General features: G+C 42.6%; 1 protein-coding gene and 2 non-coding genes across 3 annotated transcripts; 1 reads left to right on the top strand and 2 right to left on the bottom strand.

Annotated features, from left to right (window-relative positions):
• The first annotated feature begins 5383 nt into the window (after positions 1–5383).
• LOC121808196 (AUGMIN subunit 2-like) lies at positions 5384–20866 on the top strand. Its single transcript, XM_042208586.1, has 6 exons — positions 5384–7523; positions 18577–18693; positions 18824–18928; positions 19145–19213; positions 19633–19746; positions 20374–20866. The coding sequence occupies exons 1-6, from the start codon at positions 7401–7403 to the stop codon at positions 20560–20562; spliced, it is 717 nt and encodes a 238-aa protein (XP_042064520.1). The 5' UTR covers positions 5384–7400; the 3' UTR covers positions 20563–20866.
• On the bottom strand, positions 6650–6793 carry LOC121810103. Its single transcript, XR_006052365.1, has one exon. It is a non-coding gene; the product is annotated as a small nucleolar RNA snoR2/U65 (small nucleolar RNA).
• LOC121810104 lies at positions 6957–7024 on the bottom strand. The gene has a single exon (XR_006052366.1). It is a non-coding gene; the product is annotated as a small nucleolar RNA U49 (small nucleolar RNA).

The raw sequence follows: 20866 nt of genomic DNA, 5'->3' as shown, positions 1-20866 counted from the left end.
TCTGGTACTACGGCGGCTGGAATGAATCAAGCATGATGCTCCTCGCCGGCAGGTGGCCGGAATCTTCAAGTCAGGCTGCTGGGTTTAGAGAGTTAAACTAAGAACTAATGGTGCTATTCTCCTAAAAGGTGATCCCCTCTTTTTTCTTTATGTTCAACTCCTATTTATAGGGTGGCTTGCCTTAATATCTAGGGCAGCCTCTTCATGCGAAATGACAATTTTGTCCCTCTTTAGATAGTGTTTGTTCCAAGCAAGTCCTTCCTTCTCGTGTCTAACTCCATGGCATCCATCTTGGCTAGTTTGCACCTTTTTCTGCCCATACTTGTCAGTTTGCTCTTTTTCTGCTCATACTGGCCAGTTTGCACATTTTCTGCGTTTTTTCACTTGAATTCCTTCTGACCCCTTTTCCTCCTTACTTGTACCTTATTCTGCACAATTTAGCAACTATTTTTGAAGATATTATCCGATTAAGCTCATTATACTGACCAGTAACCAAGGCTTAAAACGAGACTTATCAGCACATAAACAAACGGATATCAAAACTAGAATTATATAAACCAAAAGTGTTACTAACACATCCCTAAAATCCTGCAGATTTAGCTACTCACACATAAATAAACTAAACTCATAGTTTGAAGGGAAAATATAGAAAACATAAAAACAACAAAGATAAAACCCGATTGAAGAATCTTGTATACTCCAATCTTCTCTTTGATCCAAGCTCCAAGCTACAAATTCCAAGTATGAATGTAGAAGAAGGATGGTGGAATTCTCAAAATCTCAAGAAGAGTGTAGAGAGTAGGAAAAGATATCTTTTTGATGAAGTGTGAGGAGGTATTTATAGGTGCAGGGATGTTTTTCTCCCTATGGTATTATTTCTGGTCCAACATGGGGTCAAACTGTTGCGCCGCATAAACTGAACGGGATGTTGGTATCAATGTCATCGAGCCGCTGACAAAGTTCTAGCAGTCGTTGGGCGTGTTCAGCTTCAGGCTCAATTTTCGAGGCAGGCCGTTGGACTCTTCGACACTTTGAGTCAACGGACCGTTGGTTGGTGCTAAATCTTCAATTTCCAGAATTTGACCTTTTTATGTTTTTTATTTAAATTTTATTTTGCACATTTCTCATAAAACATGTCAAGATACTAACATGTACTATAAAATATGTAATAAATAGGCATGAATTGCAAGTTTGACACTCAAAACGGACCAAATATAGATATTAAAATAGTGCAAAATCCAAGTGTAACTAATAAGTACTCCGTTACTAGAGTTGAATGCGCCACCAATTTCCTAATTATCATCTCCGGCATTCACCGGCATACTCGACTTTTCCTCCTTTTGATTGAAATAATTGTTTTCTGAATATTATTTATAGAGATTTTGGTCTCTTGCTCACCAAGAGTCTCTTTGATGATTCAATGTAGTCGGTTTAGAGCAATGACGACTAGTGATTATAAATCAAAAGTAGAATTTGTAAAATTAGTGAAAATAATTGCAGATGAAGATGATCATTTAAAATACATACTAAAGTTTTCATCAATTTAACATTTTGTTCTATTTATTAAAATATTAATACTTGTTTTAGCGTGAATTTAATTCTATCTATTGAATACATAATTGTTTTACTTCTTCACCTTGATTAATGATCTGCATCTTTCCACAATATTTTAATTATATTAGTGTTTATGAAATTGTCATGCGTAGGCGCAATGAAGTCTTACGAAACTTATAAATCAATGTTTTGCAATGTTCATGCAAAGTTTTATTTTTATTTTTGTAACTTCTTAATTATATTACTTCTTAATTATATATTGCCAATGCGTGTTTGCAGTTTTTGTACTAGATATCGGCCAATTTTAACAAATGTTCCCCCCCCCCTAATGCATAATCATTTGATATTTTATACTCTCTCCGTCTACAAAAGATAGACAAAGTTATAAACGACACTAATTTTAATGCATAATTGGTAAAGTAAGTGAGACGAATGAAAAATATGGTGAAAAATAGTGTTAGTTATTATGGGTCCATATTTAGAATGAGTGTAGGGTTGGTTAGACCATCCGCATCATCGTCTCTTAACCGTCTCATCTCTTCACTATTCATAGGCCCCACTGTACTTTTCACCCCATCTCTTAACTAAGAGACATCACTTGCATCCCTCCATCTCTTAACCATCTCTTAATCATCTCATCCCTTAACTATTCATTCAATTTCATTTTTTATTTTTATTTCCAACAAATTCAATTAATAAAAACACACTTCATTAAATAAAATAAAATTACAACTTAAAATTCTAAAAAAATAAAAAATACATAATTTAAAAAATACATAATTTAAAACTCAAAGAAGTAGAAGAAATAGTTGTCTAATGACGATCATGTGCGTCTACTGGTTGCCAAATTTTGCCAAAATGTGCTCCATTAGATCATCCTGGAGTTGGGCGTGGGCGGTAGAATCACGTGTCATTACCCGAATAGACAGTCGCTCTTGCAAAGACGGATGCACTCCACTGTGAGGCGGACTACTTGCAATAGAGCTTCCCGGGGTTTCAGGGTCGAACCAATTTTCCGTCTCAGGTCCTTCGTCGGCGACAATCATGTTGTGCAAGATTATGCACATATACATGATGTCGACCATATTCTCCATAAACCACGTACGAGCCGGGGCTTTGATAATGTTGAATCGAGCTTGGAGAACCTCGAACGCTCTCTCCAAATCATTGCGAGCAGCCTCTTGCTTCTGCGCAAAAAGAGCCTGTTTTTCATTTATCGGCCTGTTGAACGTCTTCACGAAGGTTGGCCACTTCGGATAGATGTCGTTGGCAAGATAGTACCCCATTTTATACTGGCAGTTGTTAGCGATGAAGTTGATGGCCGACACTTTACCATTCAAAACTTCGCTGAAGAGGTCGGATTGGTTGAGCACGTTGACGTCGTTGTTCGATCCGGGGACCCCGAAATACGCATGCCAAATCCATAGCCGGTAGTCGGAAACTGCCTCGAGTATAACGGTGGGGTGGGTGCCTTTGTGGCCGCTCGTGTATGACCCCATCCACGCCACAGGGTAATTCTTCCATTGCCAATGCATGCAATCGACGCTGCCAAGCATCCCGGGGAATCCGTGCACTTCTTCGTGAAGTCAGAGCAGAAACTGACAATCTGCGGTGCTTGGCTTCCGAAGAAATTCATCGGTGAAGGCTGCCCGGACGCCTTTGCAGAAGTTCATCAAACACAGTCTCTCAGTGCTTTCCCCAATGTGCAGGTATTCGTCGAACACATCCGTCGTTTGTCCAGTAGCAAGCTGGCAGATTGCTGCAGTACATTTCTGGAGCGTCGTGTGACTAGGACGGCCAACGGCGTCGAACCCTTCTTGGAAGTACTCTTCCCGGGCTGCCAATGTATTTGCGATATGCAGAAATAACCGTTTGCGCATGAGGAAACGACCCCTTCTTGAGGCGGCTTCCTCCCGGTTACGATGGATGTAAATCCGGGATCGCCTTTGAGGCGGCGCGGCTTCCTCCTCCTTACGTCGATCTTCTTCTAGCGATTCTTTCATTATTCGATGCATTTGCTCAAATGGATCCATGAATGGATAAATTTGGGAGAAGAATAATGTTTTGAGATGAAGAATATAGAGTGTTTGAGTGAGAATAGATAGTTTTTTATGCTGGATTAATTTGTGGGAATGATTTGATATTTATAGAAGTGATTGTGGGCATAAAAAATACAAAAAATAAAATAAATAATATGTAAAAAACGGCTATAAACGGCTAGTATATTTTTGGAATTTTTTTTTGTTTCGATTTTTTTCTGAATTTAAAAAAAAACATTTTCAACGGAAATAAACGACGCCCACTCGCGGGCCGGCGAGTGGGCGTCACGGACGAACCGGAGCTCGCCACGTGGCCAACGCGAGTGGCGAGCTATCTCGCGCGCTGCCTCTCCGCGGCGAGACGCCCGCCGAGACAAGACCGAGATGGATGGCTGCATCGCCATCTCGCTGTCATCTCCGAGACGAGATGGAGACAGCATCAAGACACGATGCGGATGCTTAGTTATTGATTTAAAACATTTCATGTTTAGAATTAGTCTAATTTGTCCAAAATGTTAAACTAGTTTATTTTTTGTTGACGGGGAGAGTATATTTTTAGAGTAAATGGTACAACGCACGCTAGGGGTAAAATTTAGTTCTCGGGCTTCGGGTATACCTGATCCCGATCCCGACTCAATATCCGATGGGTTTTGGGTACCCAAAAACCGAATTATGGGTTGGGGTACAGGTTTGGGTAGTTAATGTTAGGATTTTTCGGGTTTAGGGTACCCAAAACCTGTATTATTGTACCCGATTAATACCCTATTAATTATGTATTTGTGATAAATATTTTTATTTAATCACATCTAAATTTAGGGTCGTAGAATCATAATCTAGAGAAAGCTAAAGCATTAAAATTGAAATTTAAACTTTTAATAATAGTCAATAAATGGTAGTATTGTGTTAATTTTTAGTAATTTCTATTCTCATCACAATATAATATATATAAATAGAATAAATTTTAAATATGATAATTTCGGGTTTATGGGTACCCGTTAGTTTGGTTCGGTACTCGCATCGGGTATTAGTTACCACATACGGGTCGAGTATTGTATATGACATTTTTTAGATTTCTGGTTTGGGAAACCGCGGGTAACCGAATTTGCAAGCCTAACGCACGCAAAGGTGAGATCCTAATACATATATATAAAAGGATAGTTTTGAGAAATATTTATTTAATTAATTTATTTTCATTTAAAATTATTTGTAACTTTTTTAATCATTTCTTAAATATGAAATTAAGTTTGATAAAAAATACCAATATTCATAATTTAAATAAATTAAATGCACAACAATAATATTTAATTTTTTATTTTTTATCTTTAGACAAATAATCTTAAAATAATACATTAAATTGATATACACTAAAAAGTTTAGGACAAGATGGAGACAAGTTGGTAAGTTAAAAAAATGATAATCTCTGCGTCCTGAATAGGGAATGTCAATATAGCCTGCGATCCGTGGCCTGGCCCAAAAAGTTCGTTAAATTTATAGGGTTAGGGTTGAAAATTTATAGCCTGATAAAATTACAACCCAATTAATCCACACCCGATTAACCCGCAATGAGCCAGATCCGAAAACCCGATGGACTGGCCCAAAAAAATGATAAAATTTCTATTGTTTTATAATATAGATAATTAAAAAATAACTTTCAATTTTATGTTAAATATAAAATTAAATATTAAAATTTTATTAATATAATAATAAATAAATAAATTCGAAACTTCAAATTCACTTAAAAAATAATTAAATTTTTAAACATGCTAAAAAATTTTTCAAAATATGATTATGTTTGATTTTAAACAAATTTCAAATATTAGTAGTTGATCATGTTCATATTTAAGTCCATATATCTCAAATTTATCACAATTAAATATTTTACATTATCAACCCAACTTATTGCGCTAGCCCGAAACTTGAGTTTTAGGGTTAGGACTAAACCTTTATAACCCAAAAAATAATCCAAATAGCCCACGCCCGATTGACCCACAACCCCAGTAGGGTCAGCCCAAAACCCTTTGGCCAACCCGATTAACATCCCTAGTCTCATCGAAGATGACACATTTCTCAGTCGGTACGAAATTTTATGAGTTTAACCTGGTTTATTATAGACATAAATAACAAAAGAACATAGATAGTGAGTTGAATATTTTATTAGTGAGAAAAAAATAGTTATGTGTACTAATTTGAGAGAGAAAGATACCAAAAATTAAAAATGTAACATCTTGATAGAAACAAAGGGAGTAGTATATAATTATTAATTTAAAAAATTTAAGATAAAACTTACTCCATCAAATTATCAAAAGTGAGAATAGATTACCATTAACCTTGGTTAATGACACAAATTTTTAAGCATATAGTAAAATATGTTGGAGATGGGAAAAATATGATAGATATAGTGTTTGTGAATTATAAGGAACACATTACAAAATGATGGATGGTTAAACTGGTCTTAAAAATCAGCTCATACTCATGTTTCCCAAGTACCCATGAAATTATACTCGTTACAAAATGATGGATGGTTAAACTGGTCAAAATTATACTCTTGTTATCAGTTTCGATGAAGGTTCAATTATTATATGTTTGCCAGTAATTATTTGAATAGTTGTGGCAGCACCGTGATGCGAAAGAAGACTATAGTTTGAAGAAATAAATAGATACTACTAATTCGAAAAGATAATTTCCAAATCGTTGGGATTAAAAATAGTTGACCTCAGATTGCTGATGACATCAAGAGAATTCAGACGGTAATTCCAGATATATTGATATTTTTAATCATCACAGGTCTCACTTTCACTAACCAATCCAATAAAATGAAATCAAAGCGTCAAATTGGAATAAATGGTTTCAAATTCGAAAATGGTTTTGGTCAACAAATCATTTTGAAAAAGAAATGGAATAAATGCTTAAAATCTGGCCTCAGATAGTCGATCTAAAACATCAAGATATTTTCAGACGGTAATTCCAGATATATAAATATGTTTCGATCCTCATTGACCTCGATGAAAACAGAAGTTTCAATCCAATTTTCCACGCGAATAATAAAATTGAAAAAAAATTGTAATCGCACAAAACGGCTCCGTGAACGAACGGTGAATATCGATCCACAGGTTCCTATCAGGATACGAAAGAGTTTGATATTGGTTCAATCATGACATCGCCGGTCATAGCCGTTGCTACCGGCGACGTGGCATCGAACCGTCGGCGCAGGGAAAATACAAAAGAAAATAATGAAAAAACAAAACTTTAAAACCTCACATAGACATAGAATAGGCGGCGGCTAAGGCGCCGCGACCGACCACCGACCGATTAACGTCACATAGACATAGAATAGGCGGCGGTGGATGGAAGCGGCGGACGGAGCCAAACGCTGCGTTTTAAAGTGTCATACGGCACTTCCTATTATTCTTGGGATTTCTTCATCATTGGAGTTGAAAAAAAATAGAGACAATATGACATAGGTGATGTGAGCTGCTGCTGCTGCGGCGGCGAAAGGGATATGAAGATGGAGAACGATGTAATTGAGCTGTGGAGTGGAGCTCGAGAATTTAAAGGGAATGGTTTAAGGTTTGGGGTTTTAGGGTTTGAGTTGGTAGAAAGTTGGGAATTTGCAAATCAGCCCACACATTATGTTTCTTCTACATAATAGTCCCTTTCCTTTTATCAACTTCAATATTTTAAAATTTCAATACTGAATTTCAAATTTCATGAACTGTGACTCACTCCGATCCTCCGCCGTCTAAATCGCCGGCAATTGTGCCGCCTACGTCCCCGCTCGTACACACACCAACATACAAGAAACGTGTGATGTTGATGTGCGGCGACACCACTTGGGTGGGGGAAAAGCCGCTGAGGAAAGTGGGGGGAATGTCTGACGCCCTATCCATCGCCGCTGATCTCGGTTTCTCCGTCGCGCCGCCGCCTTCTCAGGTTCAGAGATACACTAACACCTGGTGAAGCTTGATCTGTTATAGAATTGCTCCAATATGTGTGTGGTTTAGATGGTTGGTGATGGGGTACGAACTAAACAAGCCCAACAGCAGTGACGGCCCATCAGCCCAAAGCCCAAGGAAGAGTATCAGTTCGGCATTACCAAAGAGTTCGGCCCCAGCCTACAGCTCGGTAAAAGCCGACCAGTCAAGCTCTACTCTCAGATCGGCTAAAGCTGCTCGGCAATAGTTCAGCAGTTCGGTCTCAGTATTCGACCGAACTGGAAGATAGTCAACTCATGCAGGATCACATGCAGGATAGTGGACCAAGTACAGAGATAGTGGACTCATGCAGGATCTCATGCAAGATAGTGGACCCATGCAGGATCTCCATGACCTCCACGACATCCACAACCATCATTAGTGGTGATGCAAGCCACGATCTTAGTTCAATGTATAAATAGAACTTAGATCAGATAGAAAAGGGTTAAGTTCTAAAGAAGCTCTCTAGACATAATAGATCATATAGCAAGTTTGTATTGTAAGCTGTAGAAAACAGATCAAGCAATACAACTCTGCCCTCTTTCCTTCCCGTGGACGTAGATTTACCTCAGTAAATCGAACCACGTAAATCTCTGTGTCGTAATCTGTATTTTCCTGCATTCATCACCATCAAAAATTCGCCAAACCATCACTGGCGCCGTCTGTGGGAAACAGAGAACCAAATTTGTGATAAAGCGAATTTTTGACCCTTTTTCCACCCCAAAAAAAATGCATACCAGATCACATACTACCCGTAATACCGTTCGTGAAAACCATGAGGAAGATAGTCCAGCCCGCAGGTCCGGAAAACAGCCTCGGGAGACATCTACTTCCAGTTTTCACGATGAAGGAACAAGCCGCTCAAAAGGTCCACACACCGAGTCTTCCCAGCAGCCTGATTTGAATGAGGCTGTCAAGCTGTTCTTGGCTGAGAAGCAGGATGAGTTCTTAGCCTTCCTGCAAAAGAGCCAAGAGCCGAAGACGAAAACGGTGGATTCTCCTTCCTCATCCAGACATGAAAGTCACTACCGCAGTAGTGCCGTGTCTTCCAGGAAGAAGAATCCTCAACCCCGACATGTTCCTGTTCCTCCTCGGTACCGGAATCACAGGAGATCTCCATCTCCTCCATACCGAAGAGATGTCGGGTTCGCCATGTACGGAGCATTGAAGACTCCGTTCTCGGACGATATCACCCGAACTCCCTTGCCACAGAACTACCGAACTCCGTCGATGACTTATGACGGGTTAGTGGATCCTCATGATTTCTTGGGACGCTATCAGTATAACATGGCGAACCAGGGTCTCAATGAGGTCCATATGTGCAAGCTGTTTCCCGAGCTGCTTATCGGGAACGCAATAAGGTGGTTCGATAGCCTCCCCCAAGGCAGCATTAGATCTTACCGAGATCTAATGGATGCTTTCCACAGGAGGTTCTTTCAGAAAGCGGAAGCCCGAATCACTTCGGCTCAGCTGCTTTCTATACGTCAAGGTCGCGACGAAAAGATCAGCGACTTTATGACGAGATTCCACAAGGAATGCCTACAAGTAGATGATCTCAATGATCTACTTGTCATTTCGGCATTCCAAAATGGAATCCTGCCCGGAGCTCTCTACAGAAAGCTCGTGGAATGCAGTCCGCAAACAGCTCAACAGATGTGGGACATTGCGGACCAGTTCTCCCGTGCCGATGAGGCAGACCGTCGCAAACGGTCTTTAGACAGCTCATCCCGAGGAGACAGGAGGAAGCCCGATCATAGCGATCAGGGACAAACTCGCCGAACTCCTTTTGGCGATCAGGGACATCCTCGCCGAACTCCTTTTGAAAGGATTCAAAGGACTCCGGTGCAAGACCGATTGGGGCCACGTCTCAATCCTGAGAAGCCGCCCGCTCAGTTCGTACCATTGAACAAGTCAAGAGCGGAAATTTTCGAACTGCATTCCGATATGTTCGAAAAACCAAAGCGGATGACGAAATCGGCCGCGCGTCGACCTCAGGATCAATATTGCTCCTTCCATCAAGACCACGGTCACGATACCGAGGAGTGCCGACATTTGGCTGCAGGTATTGATGCTCTTGTGAAAGCAGGGACATTAAAAAAATACCAAAGCAAGCAGCCGAAAAAGAACAAAAAGCAGAGAGGTGCGAACTGCGCTCCTCAGGATCCGAAAAGGCAACAGGATCCCGAAGACGATGACGAGCAGCAATATGATGGAGTAATCCTGACTATTGATGCTCTCCCTGCCGGGAAGACTAAATCGTCCCTGAAGTCAGAGCGCAGAGGCTTCAATCGAGAGGAGCCAACGCATAAAAGGCTGAAGCAGGACGAAGTGATTACATTTTCAGATGCAGATCCTGTCCCGGCCATCTCTCCTCATCAAGACGCTATTGTCATCCAAGCCGGAGTGGCAAACAAACTGATCCACAGAGTGTTTGTGGATACAGGAGCGTCAGTCAGCATTCTTTTTAAAGAATGTTTCGATAAACTAGAAGTGGATCCAGCTCGGCTTAGTCCGGCACCACTTCCTCTGAAAAGTTTCGCCCAGGAGGACACCCGCCCTGAAGGTATTATCAGCCTTCCGATCACGGTGGGAAAAGCGCCTACAAGCTCCAGTACGATGATCGAGTTCTTTGTGGTAAAAGCTCGGTCTCCGTACAACATCATCCTGGGAAGAGACTGGCTCAACGCAGTTCGGGCCGTTTGCTCTACTTATCATCTCACCATCAAGCTCCCCACTAAAGGGGGGATAGCGGTCATCCGAGGTGATCAAAAGAGAGCAAAAGAGTGTCTGCAGATTGCGCTTAAAAGTGCCGAGCAATCAGATCGGCATCATCAAGCATAGCAATCACAACAGCCGGAGTCAGAGGCAAGCGAAATGACCGAAGTCACACCAGAGCCAAACTCAATGACCGTTCAGTTATACGAAGATGATCCATCCAGAACGGTCAAGATCGGTTTCGCGGGAACGCCTCTACTCCGGGAAAAGACCATCCAGCTCCTCAAGGAGTACAAAGATGTCTTTGCATGGTCTCCGTTGGACATGACCGGAGTGCCCTCTGAGGTAATCACTCATCGGTTAAATATTGATCCATCAGTCCGGCCTATAAAACAGAAGCAAAGACTCTTTGCGGCAGAAAGAAATCAGGTCATCCATGACGAAGTCCGCCAATTACTGAAAGCGGATGTATTATTCGAGGTGAAATATCCCTCTTGGGTGGCCAATCCTGTGATGATCAAGAAAAAAGAAGGAGGATGGCGGATGTGCATAGATTTTACCGATCTAAACAAGCACTGTCCTAAAGATTGCTATCCCCTTCCGAACATAGATAAAAAAGTAGAAGCTTTGATCGGCTTCGAAATTTTCTGTTTTCTTGATTTATACAAAGGCTACCACCAAGTCTTAATGGATGAGAATGATGCTCCAAAAACGGCTTTCATTACTGACTTCGGCATCTTTGCTTATAAAAAGATGCCGTTCGGTTTAAAGAATGCCGGAGCCACATATCAAAGGATGGTAGATAAGCTTTTTCGGCATTTGATCGGAAAGGAGGTTGAAGTGTATGTTGACGACATAGTCGTTAAAAGCAGAAGCACTTTGGAGTACGAAGACAATCTCAAGTCCACTCTCGACGTGCTCCGAAAAGCCAACCTCAAACTCAATCCCCAAAAATGTACCTTTTTGGTAGATTCGGGAAAGTTTCTAGGTTGTTGGGTTTCAAAGGAAGGACTCAAGGCAAATCCGCTAAAAGTTCAAGTTGTTCAGAACATGGCAATGCCGAAGTCCATACATGATGTGCAAAGGCTAACTGGATGTCTAGCCGCACTGAATAGATTCCTTTCCCAAGCAGCCGAAAAGCAAATGCCATTCTTCAAAGTGTTAAAGAAGGCACCAAAGTTTGAGTGGGGAGTCGAGCAGAAAAAGGCTTTTGACGAGCTCAAAAGTTATTTAGCCGAGCTTCCTATTCTCTCTGCTCCAACAGATGCTGAAGTGATATTCTTATACTTAGCGGCATCGGATCAAACCATTAGCGCGGTGCTTGTACGAGAAGAAGGCCTAAAGCAGCTTCCCATCTACTTTACAAGCCGAGCATTAAGAGGTCCAGAAACAAGGTATCAACCTCTGGAAAAAATTGCTCTAGCGTTAGTAAATGCAGCAAGGAGACTGCGGCCATACTTCTATGCTCACAAGGTATGCGTCTTAACCGATCTGCCACTTCGGCAAGTTTTGACCAAGCCAGAAGCATCAGGCAGAATCGCCAAATGGGCCATAGAGTTGGGAGAACACTCAATCGAATACCTACCTCGGAAAGCCATCAAGGGACAAGCCTTGGCAGATTTTCTTGCAGAAGCAAAGTTCGATCAAGCAATCCCTGTCATTGCCGAACAGAAAAATTCTACCAATGCCGAACTAGCACAGCCCCTGGAATCCGAAGTAGAGCCACCGGACTGCTGGAGCGGATTCGTAGATGGAGCTTCGAATAAAACGGGAAGTGGAGCTGGTATTTTACTTATCGCTCCCGACGGACACGAGGTAACCTACTCACTTCGGTTCCTATTCCCAACTACTAATAATGAAGCCGAATACGAAGCTCTCCTTGCCGGACTCCAGCTAGCGCAAAGTCTATTTATCAAGTCTCTCAAAATCCATTGTGATTCACAAGTCATAGTGAATCACATGTTGGGTACAAGTGAAGCCCGTGATGAGAGGATGAGGAAATACTTGGACAAAGCGCAAAGCATTAGCCGAAGTTTCTCTTTTTTTCGGATAATCCGCATTCCCAGAGCGGAAAACAGCCGAGCAGATATTTTAAGTAAGTTAGCCTCATATCCAAGTTCAAAGGTGGAGGAATTGATGCACAGAAGCATTGATGAAGCTGAGGTACTTTCAGTAGCCAGCTCGCCGAACTGGATGACGCCGATCTTACAGTATCTAGATCAAGGACAACTGCCCGAGGATAAGAGAGAAGCTCGGAAAATCACATGCCGAGCCCTTCGGTACGAACTTCATGCAGGAGTCCTATACAGAAAGTCCTACCTTCAGCCGTTATTGCGATGTATAGGACCAGAAGAGACGGACTACATCCTTAGAGAAGTCCATGAAGGATCTTGCGGTAGCCACATCGGAGCTAGAGCTTTAGCTAAAAAAGTTCTGAGATGGGGATATTATTGGCCAACTTTGGTACAAGACGCAGTGCAGCTCGTCAAGACATGCATGAAGTGCCAAATCCATGCAAATATCCCAAAGATGCCGCAGACCGATCTATATGCTATGCAAAGCCCTTGGCCTTTTATGCAATGGGGCATAGACATAGTGGGACCACTACCACAAGCTCCTCGGCAAATGAAATTCCTTATCGTTGCCGTGGATTACTTTACAAAGTGGGTAGAAGCTGAACCATTAGCTACGATAACGAGCTCGAAGGCATTAGATTTCGTCTGGAAGAACATAGTGTGCCGATTTGGTTTACCCCACATCCTCATTTCGGATAACGGGACTCAGTTCACAGACAAGACATTCAAGAATTGGTGCCAAGAGCTGAATATTCAACAGCGGTTCACTTCGATCTCCCACCCACAAGCAAACGGACAAACGGAGGTAACAAACCGTATCTTGGTGAAAGGGTTAAAAGCTCGGTTAGAACAAGCCAAAGGACAATGGGTAGAAAATCTCCCTCAAGTCCTATGGTCCTACCGAACTACACCCAAAGCTTCCAACGGTGAAACTCCGTACAGTCTGGTGTACGGCGCTGAAGCCGTGATTCCGGTTGAGATCGGCGTACCCAGTCCCCGAACTCTAAATTTCTCCTCAGAAATGAATGATGACGGACTGAGAGCCGAGCTAGATCTGGCCGAAGAAAGAAGAGAATTGGCATGCATAAAAGCAGCCAAGTACAAGGAGCAAGTAGCCCGGTATTATAACCAAAGGGTGAAAAAGCTGCAATTTCAAGTGGGAGATCTCGTCTTGAGAAACAACGAAGTAAGCCGAGCAGAAAAGATGGGCAAGCTCGAACCCACATGGGAAGGTCCATATCGGGTGTCAGAAGTCCTCGGCAAAGGGTCTTACAAATTGACTCACATGTCAGGAGAACAAGTACCCCGAACATGGCACATTTCCAACCTCAAGAAGTTCCATTTGTAAGAGACAGTCCGGTCAGTCCGTCTTGTGTCTAGTTCGGTCCTAGAGGTATGTGTTTTCTTTGTTTTTTTTACTTTGTCTATGTGCTTTTTGTTTGTCTATGTGCGTCTCGTTCGTTTATGTGCGTCTTGCTTGTCTAGGTGTGTTTTGTCTGTCTATGTGCGTGTCGTCTCTTACAAATGTTACTGAGGTATCTTGTTCTTCAAAGGCTGATCCCCTTTTTAGAACATATATAAGCCAACGATTGTGAGTCCAAGCTTCTAAGGAGGATACAAGACCACAATTCAGCTTAAAAAACAAGCAGTTCGTCTGAAACGAACTGCAACAATAAGCCAACGATTGTGAGTCCAAGCTTCTAAGGAGGATACAAGACCACAATTCGGCTTAAGAAACAAGCAGTTCGTCTGAAACGAACTGCAACAAAGGGAAAGTCCGATCCACGCGATAAAACTCGCCGAATTAGGACAAGGGAAAGTCCGATCCAAGCGATAAAACTCGCCAAATTAGGACACAAGCTTAGTCCGGTCAAAGAAATTTACTTCATAAGACCAAAGACGAGTCCGGTCAAAGAGGTTTACTTCATAAGACCAAAGACGAGTCCGGTCAAATAAGTTTATTTCATAAGACCGAGGACCAAGTCCGGTCAAAGAAGTTTACTTCATAAGACCAAAGACGAGTCCGGTCAAAGAAGCTTACTTCATAAGACCGAGGACGAGTCCGGTCAAAGAAGTCTACTTCATAAGACCGAGGACGAGCACGATGAAATTTTTTCGCTGAGCTGTAAATACGCAGTGATAGAAGCGAAATGAAGATTTCATTTATTAAAACTTGTTCGGCATACAACTCCGCTGCCCTACGAGAAGGTGTTACGCCATTACAAAGGACTATTCTACTGTCCCTGGTTGCTAAAGTTGAGCCATCTATTCACAAAATCCTCGTGAAGCCGAGTTCGGGCATTCTCGGCTGCTGAAGAATAAGCAGGTCGACGAGATGCTCTAATCGACCTACCGCCTCTTCCCTGAGCCCGGGAAGCTCTAGCACCTCGGCGGCGAAGAGTCTCTTCACGAAGCATTTGTTGATCTTGCTCACTCATAATCACAGCTCCTCTACGAACTTCAGTCCGTTCTCGTCTTGACGTTTCCGGTTGCTCCTGAGTCCGTTCTCGTCTTGACGTCTCCGGCTGTTCCTGAGTTCGTTGCTGACTTGGAGTAGGGTCTTGAGCAAGTGAATCAGGGGTTTGAGCTGGAGTGCGACCATCTGTTGGCGGGAAATGCCTAAGGAATCTCTCGATTGAAGGACGCCGGAAAAGAATGATGTCGTACCGAGAAGCCCAGCGCCGCAATGATGTCACGACTTGTTGGCAAGCCGAGCTCTCCAGCGCATTGTTCCTCCGGAGTACGTGATATTCCTCCCACAGTTCGTCAACTCGTTCCTGAACTTCAGAGATGGTCATTCCCCCGCGCCTGCAGATGAAATCCTCATACGCAGTCCTCTCAGCGACGGCGGTATTCAGCTCGGCCTCCAGATCTTTCTTTTCGGACTCTAAGTCCTTATTGTCGGCCTCCAGCTTCACTGAACGAGCCAAGAGTTCGTCATTCTTCACCTGGTCAGCTATGGCTCTTTTCTCAGCTTCGTCTAAAGCCGAAGAGTACAGCCGCTTCCAGTGAAGTACCTCCAGCTCCTTAAGAGTTCAGAATATAGAGCAGCTATGTCAGTTCGGCATTTCAGATTACTCAGCAGGTAGTAAACCACAACAGGAGTAAAAGAGAGTACGAAAGGCTATACGAAGACACAAGAGCAGAAAGAAGAATTTTTTCATTCATAAGAAAAAATTTTTTCTACACAAGGGCTTCAAGGCCGTTTTACAAGAAGGAAGAAACTAAACTAAGAGAAGGGAGACGAAATCATACTCCGCCAGCTTCGTCTCCGCCTTCTCGGTGAGGTTCAGCTTCCTTCTCCTTGTCTGCTTCAGCTTCAGCCTCGGCCTCCCTGCTCTCCCCAGCCTGCTCGGCGCCACCGTAGCCGATCTGCTGCACCTCCTGCTCGGCCTGCTCATCGCCGGTCTGCCGCTCATGCTGCTCGGTCTCACCCTCTCCATGGAAAATTGGAGCGGGTGAAACTGACCCTATGGAGGCAAAGATAGCCTCCATGTTCTCATCGCGGTCAGCTCGGCAACTACGAACTTGGTCTGCAGAAAGCAGGACCGACGACGAAGCAAGCTCCTCAAGCACCGGCAGACTCTGAAGCCGAGCTGCTATCTCTCGGCCGTACAGCGGCAGGATGACTTCGGGACCCTGCTCGGCTTTATCGGTCATCAGTTTCAGCAGATCACCGACAAAGGCTTAAAATTGGTTGCTCAGAAAGAGTTTCTCCGCGAAAGCACGGAGAACCTCCCCTTGGGCAACCACGGCGGCAGCATCCCTCCGTTTCGTCTGCTCTCGCTGGATGACGAGCTGGTTTTTGGCAAACTGAGCTTCATCCTGGGCCGAAATCCTAGCAGCTCTGGCTTTCTCAAAGTTTGCCTCAGCCTGCTCGGCCCGGTGACAAGCAGCCGCCAACTTCCTCTGCATCTCAGCATAGTCGTTGGACGCTTTGGAGAGTTCAACGGCGACGAGCTTGGAGAGCATATCGTTCCTCTGAAAATGGATAAAGAAAAAAGTCAACAGAGGGCACCAAAAATACAGGAAAGAAGCAAAGCCAAAGAATCAAGAAGACAATTCACCTCGGCGAAGTCCGTGGGCCATGCAAAAGGCTCACAGACATTTTCCGAAGGGGGCCCCATGACGATGTCTCTCTCCGACGCTCTTGGGGGCTTCTGGGCCTTCCCCTTCCCCTTTGCCGAAGTCGACTCCGGCTTCTTCGGATCCGAAGAGGTTTTTTGCCTCTTCGGAGTCCTCTCGGCATCAGACGCCGAGCTGGTGGTTTTCGGCCTCTCCGGCTCCTTGGACTCCGAAGATTTGCGGCTCAGCTTATTCAATATGTTCACTACCGAAAAACAAGGAAACAAGGTTAGTTTTCGCCGCTAAAGCAGTAAGGCATAAAAAAGAAATCCTCACCCTCAGTCTCTTCGTCCGAAGACGAGATATTGAACACGAGGTCGCCCTTGACGAGCTCAGTTTCCGAGTATTGTTTCCTAATCATAGGAATCTTATTGAGCTCGCCCTCGAGCTCGGCCAACGGTTCTAACCGAGGATGGGGAATCACGGACTTCGGCCCTCTCCAAGGAAAGCCCGGAGCCGAAGTCCTATTATAAAAAAAGAAACGGTTTTGCCATTTCGGCCACTTGGTTTTGCAGAAGGCCCTAAAAGGCTGTAAGGGGATCAAGTAAAACCAAGATCCCTTCCTTTTAAACTGGAAAAAATTAAGGATTGCCCGCAGAGACAGATCCTTATCTAGCCTACGGAGTTCGGCAGCAAAAGCCGACAAGTGCCTCCAAGAATTCGGAGTCACCTGACCTAAAGGGAGTTGAAAAAAATCAAGAAGCTCTACAAAAGGTGGGGGAAGAGGGAAACGAAGCCCGCATTCTAAGCAGGCTTCGTAAACGGTGGCATAACCCTCCGGCGGGTCGTTAGCCCTATGATCATCGTCGGGAACCACCGCCTTCCCCCCGGGAAGAAGATATTTTTCGTGTAGAGATATCACGGTGTCCTTACTCAAGACGCTGTGAAAGTATTCTACAGTCTTCTCCCCGGACTCTTTCCGGCTAGAAGACCCCTTGTCCCCTTTCCTACCGCTACCTAACTCAGAAGAAGAAGAAGAAGACATGGTTCTTACTCTTTGCAAAATCTGAAGAAATTCTGAAGAAATTCTTGAAAGCGGAAGGAAATTTTTACGCAAAAGAGACAGAGTACAGAAGAAGCAATAGCAAAAGTATTCAAAGGATGAAGAAAGGGCGTATTTATCAGATTCGGAGAAGATTTCAAAATCATCGCACCGTTTCGAATCCCACCTTTTTAGGATTCAACGGCCGGATTTACTGTCGCATTTAATGCAGTCACGCGCAAGGCACGTCCCCTGACGTCAGCCTCCCCCGTACCTTTATCAAAATGCCGAAGTGACTCGCTTCGCCGAAGTGATTCACTTCGTTTTTCGGGGGGGGGTAGTGATGGGGTACGAACTAAACAAGCCCAACAGCAGTGACGGCCCATCAGCCCAAAGCCCAAGGAAGAGTATCAGTTCGGCATTACCAAAGAGTTCGGCCCCAGCCTACAGCTCGGTAAAAGCCGACCAGTCAAGCTCTACTCTCAGATCGGCTAAAGCTGCTCGGCAATAGTTCAGCAGTTCGGTCTCAGTATTCGACCGAACTGGAAGATAGTCAACTCATGCAGGATCACATGCAGGATAGTGGACCAAGTACAGAGATAGTGGACTCATGCAGGATCTCATGCAAGATAGTGGACCCATGCAGGATCTCCATGACCTCCACGACATCCACAACCATCATTAGTGGTGATGCAAGCCACGATCTTAGTTCAATGTATAAATAGAACTTAGATCAGATAGAAAAGGGTTAAGTTCTAAAGAAGCTCTCTAGACATAATAGATCATATAGCAAGTTTGTATTGTAAGCTGTAGAAAACAGATCAAGCAATACAACTCTGCCCTCTTTCCTTCCCGTGGACGTAGATTTACCTCAGTAAATCGAACCACGTAAATCTCTGTGTCGTAATCTGTATTTTCCTGCATTCATCACCATCAAAAATTCGCCAAACCATCAGTTGGCAATGCAATTGTTACGATTGTGTGTAGTTCATCAGGCGTAGAACTGATGAAATTTGCGTTCTAACTGTCTGCATATATGCTCGATCTCGTGTTGCGATAATGTTTGTTGGTGGCGAGCTGCGTTTGAATTTGACTTTGATATGTTGTTCAATCAGGAGGATATTCAGAATTTATCTGGTGCAAAAGGGGATGATTTGATAAGGATATTAAGAGAATTGACTGTTGTACAGAGAAAAATAGCGGATCTGCAAGTTGAACTTCAAGGCAGAAAGGTGATACATTTTGTGTTGTTCCTTTATCATTTGCTGTTAACTGATAGTGCTGATATCTAGCTTTGGATTTTGTATGTGGAATGGTTCTGCTTTGATAGCTAGCTCATATAATTATTTGTTGAAGTTTTAGGAAGACAAGAATGTGGCTCATTTGACGCATGTAAGTGAAATGGAGAAGAAGATGGAGACTTTAGCTCGAATTTCCACTATTTTGAAAGATGTTATTCAGAACAAGGTAAATAGTGAACGAGGTGCTGCCAAATTCCTATGCTTTTGCATTTGGAGTTCAAAGAATGAATTTGCTGATAATGTTAATGTCCTGAGATATATTTTAGAAAACTATTTTTGTTTACTTTTTTCTTTTATTTCTGACTCTTCATGCACGATTTGTTTATTTTTTTGTCTCTGTTTTAAACTTTATAGCTCATTAAATTTGTAGCTTGCTTTATAGGACCGTATTATAGCTCGCCTTCAGCAACCTTACTCGTTGGATTGCATACCTGTGGAAGCTGAGTTTCAGGTATTTATCGAATGTGATTAATCCAATTAACTCACTTTTATTGCCTTCATAATCTTCCATATGATACTTGTGTATTGAAGTCGAACCAGATTAGAAGTTAGAACCTCAGAAATACTAGTACTAATTTTTAATGAAATACATACTGTAAAGCGGTTCGGATTCTCATATCCCAAGATTAGCCTATTTCAATGATGATTCACAACCTACAAGATTAATTTGTGTTATTGTGTTGTCAATTTACCATTTGTTAAAAGGTCGATGCTTACTGAAATATCATCCCTTGAGACTTGAGTTACGGTGGATATTTCCCTGTATTTATATCGTTTAATTTGCTTCTATCAAAATTAACTTGAGGGTCTCCAATATGACTGCTTAGAGATCTCTAATACTCCTTGTTCTGCTATTTCTGGTTTGCACAGAAACAATTTTCAGAATTGCTAATGAAGGCAGCAAGTGATTATGGGGCCTTAACAGCTTCCGTTGCTGATATTCAGTGGAGCCAAAATTTTAAAGAACCACCTACAGTATGGGGGGTAAGTTAAGCTGTGCTTCTCAATTTTTTCTGAGTTTCGAACTCACAAATGCCATGCACTGCAGCAATGCATATGCTTACTTTTCTGTCACTGCATGAAGTGATATTTTATTTGCTGAATCCTGAAAAATTTAGCCATTAGTCATTCATCCAAAAATAAGAACTGTGCTTTTGAGAAAGGTCCTCATGAATTGATGATCTAGCTCCGGTAGTAATTCTGAATTTATAAGGACGGAGCTTATGCTTCAAGAATTAATTACTTTGATGTCATCATTCTAATTTTTCAGCTCATGAAAGAATTGAAATATTAATATGAAACATTGTATCATAAGAAGGAAATCCTTTTCAGTAACTTTTGCTAGGTAAGTGTCATATAAATAATGCTTTGAAGCTAGTGGCTTAAACTGTACGGAAATATAGATAAAAAAGAGCGCATTGTGCGATCACTCATACACTATAGCTTGACTTTGTATGTTCTTAGGGCCTTAAAACAGTGATACTTTTTTCTATAGTTCTTCATCTAGTAAGCAAATGCATTATATGCCCATATTCTTTACTTCATGAAAATTACAAACACTTTTATATCACATATTTTACATTCTTGACATTGTCTTAATCTGTTGTTTAGGAAATTCTCCGTCCAATTCCTGTTGCTTTGGCATCTTGCACCCGATTCTTTGAAGCGATGACTGCAATGAGGGAGTCATTCGCCAAACTTCAGACCCTAAGAGTCGGTCATTCTTCTCACAGAGCGATGACAGAATCCGACTGTGTGATACCTCCAGCATGGAGAAATGAATCAAGTTTGGATGTTTAAGCGGTTGGAAGGGCAGGTAGTGAATGACAGGAAGGGGACGCTGCAAGCTGTTGGCTGTGAGGCCAGTGAAGATGGAACCCTATAACAGAAGATTGTGACGGCGCCTCCTTCTGCTAGAAACAGTGGTGCCTGTATATATTATAATTCTGCTAACAATCTGTATGCTTTTTTCCTTGTTGCTGTGTGATTTGTATAGATGATAACTTTTTGTGCCAACGAATGCAGGCCCCGCTTGAAAGATAGCCGGGTCTATTTTTTGGTAGCACATTCTGAACGAGAATAAAATGTCACTCTATCGATATTA

This window comes from Salvia splendens, chromosome 6 (assembly GCF_004379255.2).
Source record: "Salvia splendens isolate huo1 chromosome 6, SspV2, whole genome shotgun sequence".
Classification (NCBI taxonomy): Eukaryota; Viridiplantae; Streptophyta; class Magnoliopsida; order Lamiales; family Lamiaceae; genus Salvia; species Salvia splendens.
Note: the sequence above shows the minus strand (reverse complement) of the source record. Positions and strands in the feature narration are given on the sequence as shown.